This window comes from Apiospora kogelbergensis (genome assembly GCF_038363985.1).
Source record: "Apiospora kogelbergensis strain CBS 113332 chromosome Unknown utg000003l_segment0_segment0, whole genome shotgun sequence".
Taxonomy (NCBI): domain Eukaryota; kingdom Fungi; phylum Ascomycota; class Sordariomycetes; order Amphisphaeriales; family Apiosporaceae; genus Apiospora; species Apiospora kogelbergensis.
Genome location: NW_027117420.1, coordinates 515608 through 532874, shown reverse-complemented (window position 1 = coordinate 532874; position 17267 = coordinate 515608). Strand labels below are relative to the sequence as shown.

The 17267-nt window shown below is 52.0% G+C and overlaps 7 protein-coding genes across 7 annotated transcripts; 6 read left to right on the top strand and 1 right to left on the bottom strand.

Moving 5' to 3' along the window:
- Positions 1-9: 9 nt before the first annotated feature.
- On the top strand, positions 10-438 carry PG998_004850 (uncharacterized protein; the record flags this gene model as incomplete). The annotated part of the gene is made up of 1 exon (XM_066871668.1): positions 10-438. One exon carries the CDS (start codon positions 10-12, stop codon positions 436-438), a length of 429 nt encoding a protein of 142 aa, XP_066731765.1.
- Positions 439-484: 46 nt separating this feature from the next.
- Positions 485-1118, top strand: PG998_004849 (uncharacterized protein; the record flags this gene model as incomplete). The annotated part of the gene is made up of 2 exons (XM_066871667.1): positions 485-664; positions 762-1118. 2 exons carry the CDS (start codon positions 485-487, stop codon positions 1116-1118), a joined length of 537 nt encoding a protein of 178 aa, XP_066731764.1.
- An 828-nt stretch (positions 1119-1946) lies between these two features.
- PG998_004848 (uncharacterized protein) lies at positions 1947-2168 on the top strand (the record flags this gene model as incomplete). Its single annotated transcript, XM_066871666.1, has 1 exon — positions 1947-2168. The coding sequence occupies one exon, from the start codon at positions 1947-1949 to the stop codon at positions 2166-2168; it is 222 nt and encodes a 73-aa protein (XP_066731763.1).
- Positions 2169-6544: 4376 nt separating this feature from the next.
- PG998_004847 (ubiquitination network signaling protein acrB) lies at positions 6545-9510 on the top strand (the record flags this gene model as incomplete). Its single annotated transcript, XM_066871665.1, has 2 exons — positions 6545-7049; positions 7094-9510. The coding sequence occupies 2 exons, from the start codon at positions 6545-6547 to the stop codon at positions 9508-9510; spliced, it is 2922 nt and encodes a 973-aa protein (XP_066731762.1).
- Positions 9511-10309: 799 nt separating this feature from the next.
- On the top strand, positions 10310-11408 carry PG998_004846 (uncharacterized protein; the record flags this gene model as incomplete). The annotated part of the gene is made up of 3 exons (XM_066871664.1): positions 10310-10409; positions 10485-10593; positions 10649-11408. 3 exons carry the CDS (start codon positions 10310-10312, stop codon positions 11406-11408), a joined length of 969 nt encoding a protein of 322 aa, XP_066731761.1.
- Positions 11409-12120: 712 nt separating this feature from the next.
- Positions 12121-13288, bottom strand: PG998_004845 (uncharacterized protein; the record flags this gene model as incomplete). Its single annotated transcript, XM_066871663.1, has 4 exons — positions 12121-12249; positions 12323-12710; positions 12780-13066; positions 13130-13288. 4 exons carry the CDS (start codon positions 13286-13288, stop codon positions 12121-12123), a joined length of 963 nt encoding a protein of 320 aa, XP_066731760.1.
- Positions 13289-15034: 1746 nt separating this feature from the next.
- On the top strand, positions 15035-17233 carry PG998_004844 (uncharacterized protein; the record flags this gene model as incomplete). Its single annotated transcript, XM_066871662.1, has 1 exon — positions 15035-17233. One exon carries the CDS (start codon positions 15035-15037, stop codon positions 17231-17233), a length of 2199 nt encoding a protein of 732 aa, XP_066731759.1.
- Between the last annotated feature and the right edge of the window lie 34 nt (positions 17234-17267).

Sequence of the window (17267 nt, the reverse complement as noted above, 5' to 3'; positions counted from 1 at the left end):
AGTTACAACATGGCGGCACTACGGTCACAAGCGAGAAGAGGGTCCCTTTTATTGACGACACACGGCCAGATTGGTCGACGTTCATGCCAAGCGACGATAACAACGACTAGCCAGTACGACGTGTCATTTGGGACTTCTCAGCAGCGGGAGCAACTTAGGCGGTCGTTTAGTTGTACGGCCTACCTCAGCTCCTCGCAGCAGCAGCAGCAGCAGCAGACACCCGATCTGCCGCCATCCCGGTGGTATGCCGATATACAGGCGCGCCTGGGGAAATGCATCATCTTCGGCTGCTCTCCGGCCCAGGTTCACCGCGTGGCCGGGGTACTCGGCGCTCTCGCCCGTGAGTGGCGGAGTCTGTCCGCGGGCAGCGAGGGCTTTCTGCAGCAAGGGGGGCTCGAGAACCAGGCCGTCGTTTGGGGGAAATGGACAGTTTTGTAAATCTTTCTTCCTCTCCTCGACTTTGTGGTCGAGCTATCTTGCTAAAATGAAATGGCAGCAACATGTCAATAATGCGGCTTATGTACGTTACGCCGAGTCCTCCAGGGTGAACTGGGTAAGGTACTTTGCCAATGTCAACCCGGCTCATGCTTCCGAATGGAGGGATCTGATGAATCCTCGAGGCATCGGCTTGATTATGAAAAGCATCAAGGCTGATTACAAATTCGTACGTCTTTCTACTGCCTCCTCCATCCATTCCGTATCCACGTTTGGGTGAGAACTCGCTCAAAGGGGCTTACACTTACAATCAACGAACATTTCAGCCTGTGGTCTACCCAGATCGTATATCAGTGTATCACAAGCTTCGGTCTCTGCCTTCGGAGTCTGACACGTCCCTCATATTGGACTGTATGATACTGTCCCATAAGCACCGCCGAATCGCAGCGCGGACCGAAGAAGACGTCGTCATCTACGACTACAGCGCAGGCAGGAAGGCGACCATGCCGCCGTTTGTGCTTCAAACCTTCCAGGATACATGGAAAAGGCAGGAGGGCGAGACGAGGAGAGCTAGAATACGAATTCAGGAGCTAACGCAGGAAGTTGAGATGCTTGAGAAGGAGACGTGGAATCGCGAGGATGCGGTCGAGGATCTAGGCGCTGTTGGAAAGGCAGGCTCATGACGGGGAGAAGACGATACTTCACATATGGATTAAAGAAGTTATAGATGATGTATGAAGCATTTGAATCACCCCTGTGTTGACATAGACATGTTATCAGATGGTCAATCAGTACAGTACTCCATAAATCGTGTTTTCCAATAGGGAGGGTAAGCAGTCAATCGTAGTATTCCACCAATACTTGTACCATAAGGCGGCACAGGCACAGTCCAAGATTCTTCAAACCAGCACATACTACATGTTGTCCTTCCTCGGTGCTAAGCGATTGCTTTAATATGTTCCAACTGCAAGAAATCAATTGTGTTTTCATATTCTATCATGACTTGCCCTGGTAGTCGCATATTCTCTCCATCAACCGCCATTCAACATGTAAGATACCTCTATTCTCTTCGCAAGTGAGGTTGTGTTGTGGTGCATATCCATCCACCTACACCATGCTCCCATACAGACCTAACACAGCTCTTCTAAGTCTGCCAGTTTCATCGACTGGGCACCTCAAGAATCAAATCGTCGACCTGACATCGATGCTGTCTAGCATTGGCAACGAGCGTGTAATATCAACATGCTCGACTGTATAATTTGTGGATAACCACGGTGGGAAGTGTGTAAGCATTAATTCACAGCCCATGGAAAATGAATTCTCCTATAATGAATCTCAGCACATCTCGTGAATAGATATGAAACCACTGAACACCTCTGCCAGCACATCGTCAAATAACCGCTCACACCAGGCAACCACTTCCACCAGATCATATACGGCACTTGGTCTTGGTCGCAGGTAACACTACCTACTCAACTCTCAACGACATCTGTCGAATTGATAGTGAGACCATGCGGAAAGAGTATGACATCCGAGAGTTCGCCTGGGTACAGTGCAAGACGGGCCGCAGCGAGAAGGTTGAGCCGGCTCTCGAAGACACGGTGTATCCCATGGAACTTAGCACTAGCCCGACGCTTACCACCACTATATGTTCCATGCGGAACGACCTTGAAGTCACCTTCACTGTCCCTGACGATGAACAAGCTGCCGAGACACGCACGATAGAAAAGTGACATGCGGCCATCCGCCTAAACCGAAGACACATTATAATACAGAGGATGATCAAGTTGAGGATGCAGCGCCCACAGAACAGAAATCATTCAGATCTGGACGAGTTTCTCCTGTCCAGGCGTAGGACTATGAAATAGTATTTTAGAGCGGGATATGTCTGAATACAACCCAATCTCTGGATTGATCTCCAGTGCTGGTGATAGGCAAAGGGCCGGGAGTGCAGATCACTTAACTCTCAACTCTGAAAAACGAGGCACTTGTTCGGTGTTTATCGTGTAGAACAAGGCGATCTGGCGTCGATAAGGGGCAATTGACGATGCCATCTCGCTAAAATCCAAAGAGCAGTACGAAGGTACACACACAGCAACGGAGTGTTACCACCAGTGTTATTCGATTGGCAACGTTTCGTTATACGAAGAACTTGATGTTTGAATAAAGAGCTTCCGACGAGTGTGTAACAATATGTTAATATAGATGATCCTTGATAATAGGTGTACATAATTATCTTGAGTTATGGCTACGATGATATGATCACCCATCCCGTAGCTAGCTTTTTCATCATTACAGATTTAAAAGCATAGATCGACCCAGATATCGTAGTTTCTACACCCATAGATAAATGAAGACAACTAGCGGCCATATCAGATGGTTTCGATTCCGAATACTATATTAATGAATATCCCATCTCAGTGGGTTATCTTCTAAGTCTGGTATCGCGACATATACGGTAGCACGAACAGCCAACATCGTAGCCCTTACCCCTGCTTGTTAATCAAGCAATGATATGCTGAAGAACTCCACCAGACAAAGTAAAAGAAGGTTGTCTGAATGCCGGCCATGGGAAAATCGACGAGCTTAGCCATATCCCGCCTAGTGTGCTGGGCTTTCCGGGAATGAGTGTGGGGGATGAAGCTTTTTTGAGGTGGTTGACTTCCTCCGACGGCTGCGTACCTCGCAAGTCTCCCGCAGTGGCACGAAGTGAGACACACACCTCTGCTGGCAGGCCACCAATACGGAACCACATAAGCTGCAGGCAGATGTGACTTGTTGGCTCGGGAATCTGGGTGCCTGCGCAGAGCAACCCACGCTTCAGATCTGAAGTGCTCGCGTGCTGTTGGGACAAGGTCGTTCCTTTTCTTCTCGCTACGTTACCGACTTCACCACATAATCATTGGGCACTAGGCATATCAAAGGCACTGCGACGACATAGTCACCATCCGGTTGGCTAGATGTTGGTTCTTTCATATCCCGCTAAGAGTTTGGCGTTGCGTGCGTGTGATCAGTGATCAGTGATCAGTCCATCAGCTTGCAGCCGATGGCGCCAGTCAAGCAATGATCGGCAATGCAAATTAAACACATTGGATGGTGAATGGCCCCAATGCCGTGCTTACTCCGCTGGACAGGATACACTTTATGTACATAGACGGACCCCACTCAGCCTAATACTTCTTTTCCAACCTGTTGCATGCATACCAGCAGACTAGAAATACAACATACTCCAAATGTGTATCAAGGAACCCGTCGATACGTAGCAGTTGTTGCCTGTTGCGTCAAAGAGGGAGAATAGCACTGCATGCGCCATGGGAAGATGAGATACCAACTGAACCATATCTATCGCAATCTGCATCGAAGCAAGCGAGGGGGTCCTCGACTAATCAGAAGACAATGAGGCTGACAGATCGACGGTGGATCGTAAACACGAGCCACATGGCCGGGCAATGTCTGGGGAACCTCATTGCTATCCGCCCCAGAAGGAAAGTCAAGAAGGACGAGACACCCCTACTCTGCATAGTATTTTAAACGTTTCTGGGTCAAATAGGCGGTATACTGATGATATCGTCTTCTGAAGACAGGTAGATCTGCCCACCATGGTAGGTCACTAGGCGCTGTAGTTTGGATAAGCTTGCAACGTGCGCCTTGAATCGCGGGAGCCCCCTGATCCCTAGCGATAACCGGCCAGTCCGATCAGTCGAGCGGATCAGCGGATTAAGCCCCTTCCTTGGCCGCCGGCTGTACGTCCTAGGCCCAGTCTCCCTCTCTTGTAGTAGCGTTGAGGTGTTCTGTTAGTCGACCTCGTTTTTGTACGCATACACGTACTAGAAAGACACAGGGGAAATGGAGAAATTTCGGACTCACAGGCAAAGATGCTAAGCTTGTGCATGTGACGGGATACTAACATGTAGAAAAGACGAATGGGGAGAAGGGGAAAAAGTCTTCTTCAATCTAGCGGCAAATCAGGCGTCCTCTGACCAGAACACTGGCGGTTTTTGTAACTTGTTACGTGACGGCTTCCTCACCAGTGGGGTTGTCCAAGGATCCTGAAGAGCGACCCCGCCGATGCGCAGAATATTAAGTAGAATTTGACGACATGCAACATGATGGCAGATGCCACTATGATCGATGTACCTAGTAGGGGGCAGGGGGTGCAGAGCAGCCTACATAGCTATCCGGTATAACAGGCTCGCGTGCTCGCATCTCGTGCTTGGTGGGCAGTGGCCGAGTATGTGCCGTTTTCTGGATGGCTCACTAAAAAATCTCTTTATCCTGTGGCTACGAAACGGCCTTACAGAAAAAGGTGGAGAGACACGGAGGTAGAGGACGAGCTTGGCTGGACCTTGTTCGACAGCGACGGTCCGAGTCAGGGACTCAGGTAATTTCGTCTCGGGGCGTCTTTCCACGAGTCCAGTGAAAGGGCCGCTAGGAAAGACCGATCTGGGCTACATTGGGTGCGGGCGACCCTCTTCGGCGGTATTCTCAAATTAAGATCAAATGAGAAAAGGACTGGAAATGTTGGCCTTCGGGCATCCATCCTTCCATCCAGCAACGGAGCTTTCGGCCATGTGTAGCAAAATTTATACCTGTAGGTCGCCATTGGTATATGGCTGGATCTGGAGGGAGTAATCGGCGATAGTATAGAAAAGCGCAAGGGTTGCCCATTGGAGCCACCGCCTATGTACCGATTGGCTCCCATCCACAAACCACACACACACATACATGTAGGTAATATAGACAGACGTATGTGGTGTGTGTGCGTGCTTGCATATCTATACGTACTTTACGTATACATCTACTGAATGCTATACTGCAGAACATATCGAACGTGCTGCTTCCTCAGCTGCTGCCCAGCTTCTCCCGAATACCAGGACAAGTACAGTCTGCAATGCTGGCCGGATACTGTAGCGCTGAGTGGCCCTGTTTGCTTGCGCAGCAGGGACGGGGCGGCGGGAGGTCAGATCGCGGCCCCTGGACCCAAGCTGGACAAAGCATTTTGATGGTGCGGTTTTAGGTGAGTGGTCAGAAAGTGGTGTGCCTTCTGTGCTAAAGGATCTTGAGGATTCACTGGGCCAGCAGCCAAGTACCGCTGTAGGTACATCGCTGCACCCCCGCCCTCCAAGCCCCAAAGACTTTGTAACCATTCCCTTTGACCCCTAGCGGGGCCCACTCCTTAGTAATTTGACCCTGTCTAATACGTTTGCTCTACCGGCCTTGCCTTGCTTTGCTTTGCATTTTTGCCTTGCTTTTCTTGTCCCATACTTGTATCTCGATTTCTACCACCAGCGCCTGCAGCTCCTCCGTTCGATCTGACGGTTGTCTTGTCAGTCTCTGTTGCACGCTTCGCAAACGAACAGAGAGACAGAGAGACACAATAATCATAGGCCTTTGTGTGTATGGGGGTGTGTGCGTGTGTCTACTGTCAAGCTGCAGGGTACCCAGCATACGTCCTTGCCTACAATTCCGCACATCCACAATACGCACTTGACTGGATGTGCACGTATGTACTGTGTGTGTGTGTGTGTGTGCATGTAGTTTTTGGCCAACGGCAGCAGTGATCACCACCCATCGTTATTGACTTCTATTATTATCTGGCCCCCTCAATCCTCTCTCTTCCCAATCAACATCACTTCGATGTTCAAAGAGCCAAGCCAGCACCCGTCTCTCTCCACCCCTCCCACCACACCAGCAGTATTAACTAACGCCCAACTGCATCTCTCTTCCACGAAATCACTACTACTATCATTTCATACCACACATCATCCCAGCTTTGCTTGCGATTCTTAGTCATCGCGCAGCAGCCATCTCCAAAGCATAATTCCTGGCAGTCCGCGCCTTTGGTTTCAACGCTTTTTTATCCGCTCATTATCTCTCATCCCATGAAGACGCCTAACCTCGACGAATAAAGCCTTGTTTGCACCGGTCCGCAGGCTGCCAAAGTTTGAACCCAAGCCGCCCACCATTTCCCCGGGTTGGACCACTACCCCGTACCAGGCTTCTTTGTTCGCTCCCGTCGCGTCCCAGACTTTGGTCGCTTGCTGGCTGTCTCGGAACTCTGCTTCTGGGCCAAGTCAGTTTCGCCAGGTGGGCAAGGTCATCGTTTTATATGCCTCGGGCATCAGCCTCAGCCAAGCGACAGCAGCAGCAAGGTTCCGCCGCCTCCAACAGCCAGCATCCCAACTCCAACAATCGTCACGATAATGGTCTAGTCGGCCCCGGCAAGCGGCTTCCCAAGAATCTGAAGAGCCAGGGCTATTTGAATGCCACCGCCAACTCGAGACACTCAGCTGCTTCGTCCAGCGAGAATGTATCGGATGTGCTTAGAGGAGGATGCCCAGCTTCGCCGCCGACGATTGCCAACACTGCCACGACACCCGCTTCCCTCGCCTCTTCAGTAGCGACCCCGGCCGACCCCGACCTCGACGACATGGCAAACGACGCCGCTAGGCGCGGCTCCGTGAGCGCCTTCTCCGAGACCTCTTCATCCGAGTCGTACAGCATGACACAGGCCATCGAGAATCACCGTCGCATTGACGTCAATGCTACCAAGAACACCAATGTCCACCGCGATCCCGGCCCTCTCGAGTTCATATTTACCGTCCTACGCTCTTGTCCTGCCCAAGACACTATCGCCATTCTCATCATTTTGATGCAGATCCCCCCATTGCGCTGTCCGGCATCTACGTACTGTTTACGCTTTTGACGTTCGTAACCACCAGCAGTGGCCTTAGCCTGAGTGAGGTTTTCGAATGGAACCTCGGCGCTCCCAGCATTGCCACTGTCGTTTGTGTCGATGGCATCGTCCTTCTCATTTGGCTCTTTCTCTGGGGTCCCATCCAACATGTCATCCTGGACCTCGCGCAGATGGTCATTGCACTCGGGCTGGGCGGAGGATCAAGAGAAAGGGATGGTGGGTCGATGAAGAACTCTCTGGTTTGCCTGAGCATGATTCTGCTATCTCATGTCCTTCGCCACACCAAAATGAAATACTCGCCCATCGGCTATTTGCTTGGATCTAGCCGTTTCATGACGCCGGACATAGACGATCCTCTGGAATCGCTCGATTCGATACGGGGCTACGATAGAGTCCAGTCCGGCTGGGTGAATTGGGTACGCAGCGTGTTGGCGATACACATCTTGACACAGGGCTTAGTCAAGTACATACGCGATTGGTATTTGAGAAGGGAACGACGCGACAATGACGCACAAAGTGTTGACCCTGAGGCGTGCAAACCCTCCGCCGGGGATTTCTCCAACGACGGTGGCTTCTCGACGCCCGATAGTGACGCTGCTGCGCTCCAACCGCAAGCCACCATTAACACGAAGAAAAAGAGAAAACAGAGTGCACAAATCAGGAACCGCCAGCCGTTGTGGGCTGCAATTGCAAGCACCAAGATCGTTGTCGTGAAGGAATACGAACTAACTCATAGTGCTGCCGATTCTGCCGATGCCAATGCCACGGGCATCCACAATCTGGGGAATGCGCCGTTTGTCAGCGAGGCTGATCAGATTTGGATTAGTTTTGTCGGTTGTGATGAGATTTCCTTCAACACGAGCCATTTCCCGGCCCATTCTGGTGCCGCGGGAGGCGCGGGAGGAACATCGTCGCACGAGATCGATTTGACCAAGCCATTCTATGTGCGAGTGAACAATGCCATATGGCAGCCCACCCGCATCGAGCCCGATAGGCAGACGGAAACTAGCGACAACCGACACCGCGGAGTAACTTGGAGTGGAGATATCTACGGGTTGACTGCCATGTCCAACTACGAATGCGAGTTCGTCAGCACGACGACACATGAGATTCTCCTTTCTACAAGCCTCCGCACGACCCAGGCCAAGACTGCGGGTGTTGACCAGCCGAACCTGAAACCAAGCAACCAGAGGTCACTTTGCCCGGATTCGCCCATTACCACTTTGAGGACGTCCATAGCAGGTGCCGAGGCCAAGTATGCCGATGAAAAGAACCGCCAGAAGAGTACCCGAAAGGAGTGGAGCCGCAAGATGAACGCTCTCAAGAAGGAGTTGGAGAAGCTGTCGTCCGCTGTTCAGTCCGCCGGGACTGGCGATGACAAGATGCGCCAGAAGATCCAGCAGAATCAGACTCAGACGAAGCAAGCCCAGCACGCGATTTCCCTCTTGGAGACTGAGCTGAAGGAGTACGACGCTCTTCCCGAATCTTTGCTGTCTGCTTGGAAAACGAAGCAATCCTCATACAACGTCGAGCGTGCGAGTTACGACAAAGCCGTAGCTGAGCTGAAGGGTTTCAAAACACTTTTGGACAGCCAGGTGAAATCCATGGTTGATGAAAAGTCAAACCTGGAGGGCAAGCGGAACAAGATCAGCAGTCGTATCGCCAAGGTAGATGGGGAGCTTTCCCGTCTGGCCGACGCAAACGCTCGTGGTCTCAACGAAGCTGAGCGACGTCGTCAAGATCGCGCCAACCTGGAGGCTAACCTCGCCAAGGCGGAACAGGAGCAGCATGAAAGGCTTAACCTGCTCAACTCTCGCAACGCCCACCAGGACCAGGTTGTAGCATCTCTTAAATCGGACATCGAGGCCCTGCAGAACCAGCAACAGCAAGCAGCTCTGTACAGCGGAGCGGTCGACTACTCGGAACCCATGGCGGCTGGTCAAATGCCTCATGGCGCGGCTGTCAATTCCGCCCCCTATGATCCCAATACGGCGTGGAACCAATCAGCATACAACATGTCACTCTGGGGGCCATCTGCGCTTGCTTCTGGATTCGTACCCCAGTCGTCGCCATCGTCTCGTCCTCGACACATGATGCAGTCCAGGGGGCGCTCGTCTTCGATGCTTAGTGATGTGTCTGGCTTCACGCAGTCGAGTTCCAACGATGACGATGTTGCCGAGGGCAGCCTCCCGGGCTCCACGCGGGAGCCGCTGCGGCCGCCCCCGGGTTTCGGCTTCCCAGGTCAGCGCAAGGGCGAAGGCGAAGGTGAGATTGCTAGCACCGGGAGCGGAAGTGCAAGTGCGAGCGGTAGTGCCCCTAGCAGCGGTAGCGCTAGCGTCGGTGATCCGTCCAGCCCTGGTCCTGCTCGTCGCGTTTGACGGGGTGCAGAGAGCACATCTTACAAAGCGGCATCGTCAATGTTTGGTTTCTCAGGCTGGTTACTCTCGAAGCGTCGTCGTGACATGATTCGGCCCAACTTATTAGATCTCAACATAGTCAGGCTCAGCGAATAGGTTGTAGCAATGAGAAAAAAGTTCAGTTCTTCCTTTAATATTTATGCAATTCTTGGCCAGGGAACGTGAATATGTGATAGTCTCCTTGTGGCTCCTACTGGTTCATATGTTACCGTCCTACCTGACTGAATGGTTGCTGTTGGTAATGCCTCATCCACTGGCCGTCAATTCTGCTGTCCATTAAGCAATGCAAGCTACCCCTTAATCATCACTGACACTATCGCAGTTGACCCTAATTGATTGTACGAGGTTGGCAATACGAACGGGCAGGTTCTGGGAGCACGATGTGAACGTGTCACTCTATCAAATTGTTACATCCGTTCACAGGCATACATATCGGCATTTTGTGTTGTACTCGCGCTGCCGGAGCTGGAAAATATGCTTCCATTTTGCTTCCATTTAAGCTTCTCAGCCTGCAGAGCACAATCAGAGTGCAGCCACTGACGATTTCGAGTATCTTGATTTCTGACATGCACGGTTTCGTGGCAGAACTGTGGATACAGCATGACGAGCTGTGTGCAACGCCGATGTTGACCTCATAGTGACGTTGTGCCGCGACACAAGTAAACTTCGCGGTGAAACGATTCCATTGCCACTGACATTTCAGAAGAGCTCCCTGGCTTCGTTGTCAATGATATATGCAACAAACTAGATTCATATCATAATGGCATCTCAAGATCCTCCTTCGTACGAGCAGGCCGTCGGGACTGCTCGCCTATCGCAGCGTGAGCGCAATGGAATTTCCGCGCAGAGACGCCGTAGTAGTAGGCCTTCCAGCGTCTGACTAGACTCCTCTTTCACCACCGAGTGCTTTATATACTAATTGGCTTGGACCCCAGTCGAGGATGAGTCGAGACCTCTCCCAGACGGCTGGGTGCGCACATTTGATCCAGAGAACCACCATCAATTCTTCGTAGACATACGAGCTGACCCGCCTCGTTCTATATGGTATGCCATGTGTTGCTCAAAATTCAGGTTTGAAATCTAATAAGCGACTCTGTAGGCATCATCCGTATGACGATGAAGAGTACCTAAATTCACTCCCTCTACAGGAGAGAGAGCGTCTGGGCGGCTTAACACGTCATCCTAGCAAGGAAGACATCGCCGCCGAGACCACCGACGACGATGATGAAGGCCACGTCGCCGGGGCTACTCACGGATCTCGGCAACCCAGCAGCAGCAGTAGCAGCAAGCCTCGATCTTTCGGTCGCAAGATGAAGGACAAGATCACGGGCACGACGCACGAGGAGCGCAACGCCGAACGCAGCCGACGCCAGCAGCGCGAGCAGGACCTGTACCGGCAGCACGAGCTGTTCCGCCGCGGCCTTGCCGCGGCCATCCAGACCAATAAGCCGCAGCTGCTAGGCCAGGACGACGACGGCATGGACGTCTACCTCGAGCCGCCCGACGTCCGCATTCCGGGCGTCACGCACGCGCGCCAGCTCAGCCCGTCGCTCGAGGAGGTGTTTTACGCGCCAGACGCGCCCGGGGTACCGAAGGGCGCTAGGCATGTGCGGCCCGTGTCGTACTCGTCGTATCGCGGGGGAGGGGGGTTGATGGGCGGCGGTAGTAGTGGCATCTATCCCGGAGGCATGGGTGGCGGCTTCGGTGGTGGAGGAATGGGGATGGGGAGGTCCCCTTACGGACGGCCATTTGGTCCATATAATCGACCCATGGGGATGGGATATGGTGGAGGTATGGGCATGATGCCAATGGCCTTGCCCCTGTTTGGCGGCATGGCCCTAGGCGGTATGATGTTTTAGCCCGACTGGCTGCGCAAAAATACGGTCCTCAGTTCTGGGGAAAACGGACCTCTAACAATGATTAGCAAGACATATTCATATCACTTAACTTCATTTCTGCTCGGGGATACATGATATATTCGGCCTGCTTGGCTCGTGTTCTAACGACTAACCCTTCTTTACAAATGCACTACTACGAGATTTTACTAGTCAATCAAGCTGTCGCAAATGTCATCCAGATAAGCCGTATGAGCCGGGCAGGTGTATCCTACCAAAATCGTCCGTTTCAATATGCGAGCTCCAGGACGGCCAAAATCGCGTGATCTCTCCACAGAGTGCTGGTAATATAAACAACGGCAGAGTGAGTAGAGCTCTACCAGTTGGAAACCCCCATAGAGCTGCCCATTGAAACAGTTTAGTGTGACTCTTTGAAAGTCTGATGGCTTAAACTGATCTCTAGACTCGGTAACTTGCGGCGGCTGGGAATCGCTTCCTACTGACAACTGCCGTTGAACTGATCCAGGCGTATCCACGTCGGCCATTTCACTTTGCGATCGGAGCCACATGCCGCAGCCCGTTTTCGGGCTGAAGGCCGGGTTAGTTTCTGGTGCGGCGTCGGATTGTTGGTCTTACCAGTGTAAGTTGAGGTTTCCTCTGCCATCAAGCACTGTATCACATCGAGGGCAGCGACCAAGTGGCATTTGAGTATCAAACAAGATACTCATGTTGATCTTCATCCCGCGCCGCAGATAATGAAGAAGTGGTATACTCCGGTCGACGTCTTCTCCAGAGCAATTGTCTTCGAGGGAGAAACGCCGGGATTTGACCAGTTCATGCCCTTTCCGCTTTCTGAACCGTAACTCTAGCAGACTGTCGAAGCTCTAAGAACACCTCTGTTAGTGAAGACACAAGTCTAAGTTACGGGCTATACACACGTCCCAATCGTCCAGCCACTGGAGTGGTATCTCGAGGACTTCACCAAGTGCATCTTCGAGGAAGACCGGAAGCCCTTTTGTTGGATCCAGCCCTCGAAGCAACGGGGCAAACATCAGCATTTGAAGGCTTAACAAAGCTGTTGTAACCAGGTTTTTCGCCTGACCAAGCTCATGGAATACCGCGACAACAATTGCCATGATCGACATGATTCCTGTTGCTTGCGTCTCAAGCTGCCGATTAAGGCTAGAATGTCGTGCTTGATTCCCCAACGCCTGGATATGCAGATCTTCTCGAAGAAGCTCGTGATCTGCTTGGTTCTTGGAGACCATTGTCTTCACCTCATCAATCCTCGCCAATACGGAAGCGTTCTCGGCCCGGGATGCGTGCCTGTACCACGCGATTGTAAACCAAAGCGGCGTGGAGAATGGGTGGGAACCAAGCATCGGTGCTTCTCACCTTGATGTAATCAATGCGAGGAGCTCCAACCTCTCCGTGTTATTATGCAGCTTTTCTTGGAGCTCTTGTAGACTCTGTCGCTCTCTGAACGACCACTCAATCTTGCGGAATGCGTCCTTGACGGTGTTCCCAGAGCCCCCGGACTGTAGGCTCTGGTGATATTTCGGACACCACCGATCGAGCGCATCTTGGATGAGCGTGGCGCATTCGTTGACAATTAATCTCGTCTGGGCGTTAAGGCTGGCTAACGAAGGGTCACTTGGATGCTGCTGGCACTCTGCAACAACCTAGAAAGGGGGTTTGCTCAGCACGGTAGAGGGAAAATTCTTGATGTGTCGGCGTTTTCTCACCTGCATCAGAACTTGGGTGAAGCTGTCCAGACCCTTGCGTGTATCCTGGTACTCTTTTGTGCTGCATGATGCCACTCCCAGTGCCTGGCGCAGCTGCATCGCTAACTGGCAAATAGCGATGATGTCGCCGACGCTACCAAATGTTAAAGCAACCTCCATGAGCACGCAATACCTGTTTCCTGGGAATTAGATGAAATACAGGGATTGTGAGGAATTGGAAAAGATTGGGAAGGTTCAAGGTGGTTTCGTTGGGCTTCGATTTACTGGCGGGCAGTTTTGTTCGCCAGGCAGGCTATGCTGCGAGGCAGACAGGGCTGCCTCACGGATAAATGCCACATGCTTTGTGGAACATCATTTTGCCCATGAACCTCCGTCCTGAATGAATGATACGATCATTGGATAGTGCGTGAGATAGTTTATAAAGTTCTAGTGCTTCGTACATCAATATACCTTTGTCTTTATCAAGGCCTTTGCTACGCAGAGCAGAGCAGAGCTTCTGGGGAGCTTCATGCTAAACAAAACTGTCTGACACCATTGCCACCCGCACAGGTCTTGTAAGTGTTCACGTGGGTAATGCTTGCTATGTAAAAATCCTTATACCAACTGCCAATTACGCTTTAAAAGCGCGCCGGCGAGCGTGGGAGTAATTATGCATCATTGACATCCAGAATCACTATGGGTTTCCACTGCCAGTGAGGATTGAAAGGGTTGTGCTGTACCGGTCTTATAGGGGCTACATCTGTGGCCCGAGTAAGTCCGTCTCCAGCTGCCACAACCCCTATTCCGACCCCTATCTAACATCTACCCTCATTTCTTCGGAGCCTTTGGGGTCATACTTGACCATCAAGAATTGAATGATTCCGGGGGATGGCGAGGTGCGTCGTTAGTACTCGAACACCGGCTGGGTGCACAGGGTCTGCTGGAACGAAGAGTCCACTCGCTCCGAAAGCATCGAGATGACCCTGGAGGGCGTTCCAGCTAAAGAGAAACCGAGTCGGGAACGGCCACCCGAGTCTATACGTCAGAGGGCTAGATGTCGGACCCGCAGGGTACCAGTGGAGGTAGATTGGGGGCCAGTCATTTCTTAGAGGACCTTATACTACTCCTGATAGGCTCTTAGTTGAGATTTCATAGGATACCTGGGGAGTCTACAACAACCATCGTTGTATTTATGAATACGATGAAATGCCTTGACGCTGGAGTGACTTGAGTGACTTGGAGGCGCTCACTGCACGACGGAGACAGAAGACGCACAACTTTCGGCCATCGAGGGCAGTCAAAACCCGCGCAGTCCTCACGTGGCCAGTTAAGGGTATCGCAAGGGTACTCAAAGACGTTCATTAGACCGAAACCTTCGTTTCTAGAGTCCGCCAACCGCTGGCCTACACAACGCCGGCTTCGATTTTGGCGGAAGAGAAACTCTTCTTAGGAAAATATGCTCGCCGATGAGCATAAGAGACATGCCGCAAATTCGTATAGCCGAAGGAAAACATACCTTATGGCACTGCAATTTACAACATCGCGGAAATACAAGCTTCTTCTCTAGCCTGTGCAGGTAGACGATTGTGTCTTGTTCGATCTGGTGCCGACATACATCAAGCAGATTGCGCCCAAAAGTACAATGCATTCCAAACAATTGTGCCATCAGGGTATTAAAGCATGGCCTTGAAGGAATACTGTGCTACGACCTAGTTGAATCGAATTCAGATGATCAAATATGTGAAACCTTGTTGGCAGTCCCCAAAACAACATGATGATGGATGCCGGACAAGTCTCTCTCTATTTTAATATGTCTCGATCACGCTTTTGTTCTCTTCATCCGCCTCCCTACACACATATGAATAGTTAGAATCGGAATGTATTTTGACCTTTTTTGTCACAAAGATTCTCGATACAATCACAGCAATGGCGTCAAGGGAGTTGCTCAGCGAGCTCCTGCCCACTACACCCCTGATTCTAGGGGTCATTGGCTACAGCCTAGTCTCTTTCTGGGTGGAAGACTGTATTCGGCGGCGAGTCCCATCACTGTATGAACAGTTCAAGACAAACCACCGGAAGCTTTGCTATATCTCTGCCTACTTTGTTGGCAAGTTCCTGGCCGTGGTGTTTGTCCCCGCCTGCACTATAGCGACGATCCAGGGCAATGGAACAGCGAATGCCACACTGGTGGACACGCCATGGCACGCAACCACGGTGGAGAAAGTCTGCATTGTGTCACGAGTTGTCATCTGGATAGGCGAGTTTCCACGTACTCAGGTCTCGACTGCCCTCGTCGCACACCACGCCTGGTCGGTGGTGTCGATGCTCATCATCCTGGGCGCTGGACACCCGCCGGCGCAGCTCTACGTCATGTACGCGGCGCTGCTGACCGAGACCTTCTCCAAACTCAGCACCAAGTCCCGGTTAATCGAGGGTCTCATTACCAAGTCACCCTTGCAGAAGATGGCAGACTCGGGCCGCTTGGGACGCATGGCAGACTGGGCCAACCTGGTGGGCATTCTTGGGCTGCGTCTTCCGAGCATCATCTACGCGCTGCACATGGTGCAACAGATACCCTACCGGACCGCCCCTGTCTGGATGAACATGGTGGGCATGGGGTATTACCTGGTCTATGCATTGTATCTGTCGTATCGCTCAGCTGTTCTCATGGGCCTGATCAAGGTTTCCGCCGCTGGCCTACCTAAGCATTTCATTCTATTCGACCGCCTCACTTTCTCTTGGAACAGCTGCCTGGTGGGACTCGCAAGGGTGGCGACGTACGTGTCTTCCGTGGTTCTGTACTCCGTTGGGCCTAAGCAAGAAACACAACAGCGAGACTCCGATCTGGAAAGGATTGTCGCTATTACGGCGGTGGCAGCAATCTTACTTGGCCGAACCAAGATCACGTCAAAGATCAGGCCGCTTAAGATTCAACAGCCTTACTCGAATGCGTCTTCTAAAGCACCGATCGCTAAGTCAGCCTACCTTGCGGAAGACGTTATAAGAAGATACTCCTCGGACGCTACCCTGATTGATTCCTCAGCTAGTGAGGATGAGAAGGACATGATTGTCGTGGGCAGAGCAGCTACCAAGGCCCAACCATCTGGAACCTCTTCAGGCCGGGCCTATACATCAAAGGGTCCATCTTTGGGTTCATGGCTACATTGGGCGTTTGATCTTTCTGTTACCGTGCTGGTCCTTTCTTCCTGGGGCCTCCCTATCAAGTTCAACAGCAGGCTCGCTGCAGCAATAATATTGACTCTGCCGCTGACCGAGGTGATCGCTCCACTAGGCTGTCACTCTGTCCCTGGAGCTTCAGTCTCTCCCGGCAAAGTGCGCACACGACCAGGTAGGAGCAAAACCACGACTGCGACTCGAGGAGTTCACTTCGGATTCTCTGTGGCAGTCTACGCCGCCCTCGTTACGCTGACGGTGTACGGTATGATCGAGCTTCTTCAAGCCGCTCTAATTTCAATCACACTACACAGCGCAGTCCAGGTGTGGCTTGACTACCAAGGAATACAGAAAATGTACACTATAGAAGGAGCCCCCCTGGAGCCGTCCTGGCTGCAGGTTCTTGCTGCAACTCGATCCTCATCGGCCCAGTGCTGTCTCGCCTTAGCCTGCTTGAACACGATGGAGGGGGTGACTAACTACTGGTCCACATGGTTGAAAACAAACCCGAATGGTATGTTTCGCATCATTATGTTTCTGCTGCTTCTTGTCGCAATCTGGTCCACCAGTCTCCGAAAGCGCGCTTCTCGCCTTCTAGAGGACGTTGCCTCTTGGGCGGTACGACCCATGGTGTATTCGTCTTGCGTCGCTCTCTACATCCTTGGCCACATGCTGCACATTTTGAGCCAGGAAATTATGCCTCTGGAAGACAGGAAAGCCCTTGGTCGAAACGCATTCGAGCAGGTCCTGGATTCTATCCTACAATGGAAGGTGGTGGTGGCTCTGATGGGCGTCTTTCTCTTGCCTATCCTCGGCAGCATCCGCCCCATGGACACAGCTGCGGCTAAAACCAAAGCCGAAGCAGGATCCCTCCCGCAAATTTCTGTTAAGGCTCAGGAGCAGCTGTGTCGCTATGAGGATCAGCAAGGGCGGGAGACAGCGGTTTCTTAGCAATGATGGTATTAGTTGTGATAACGGCGTTGAC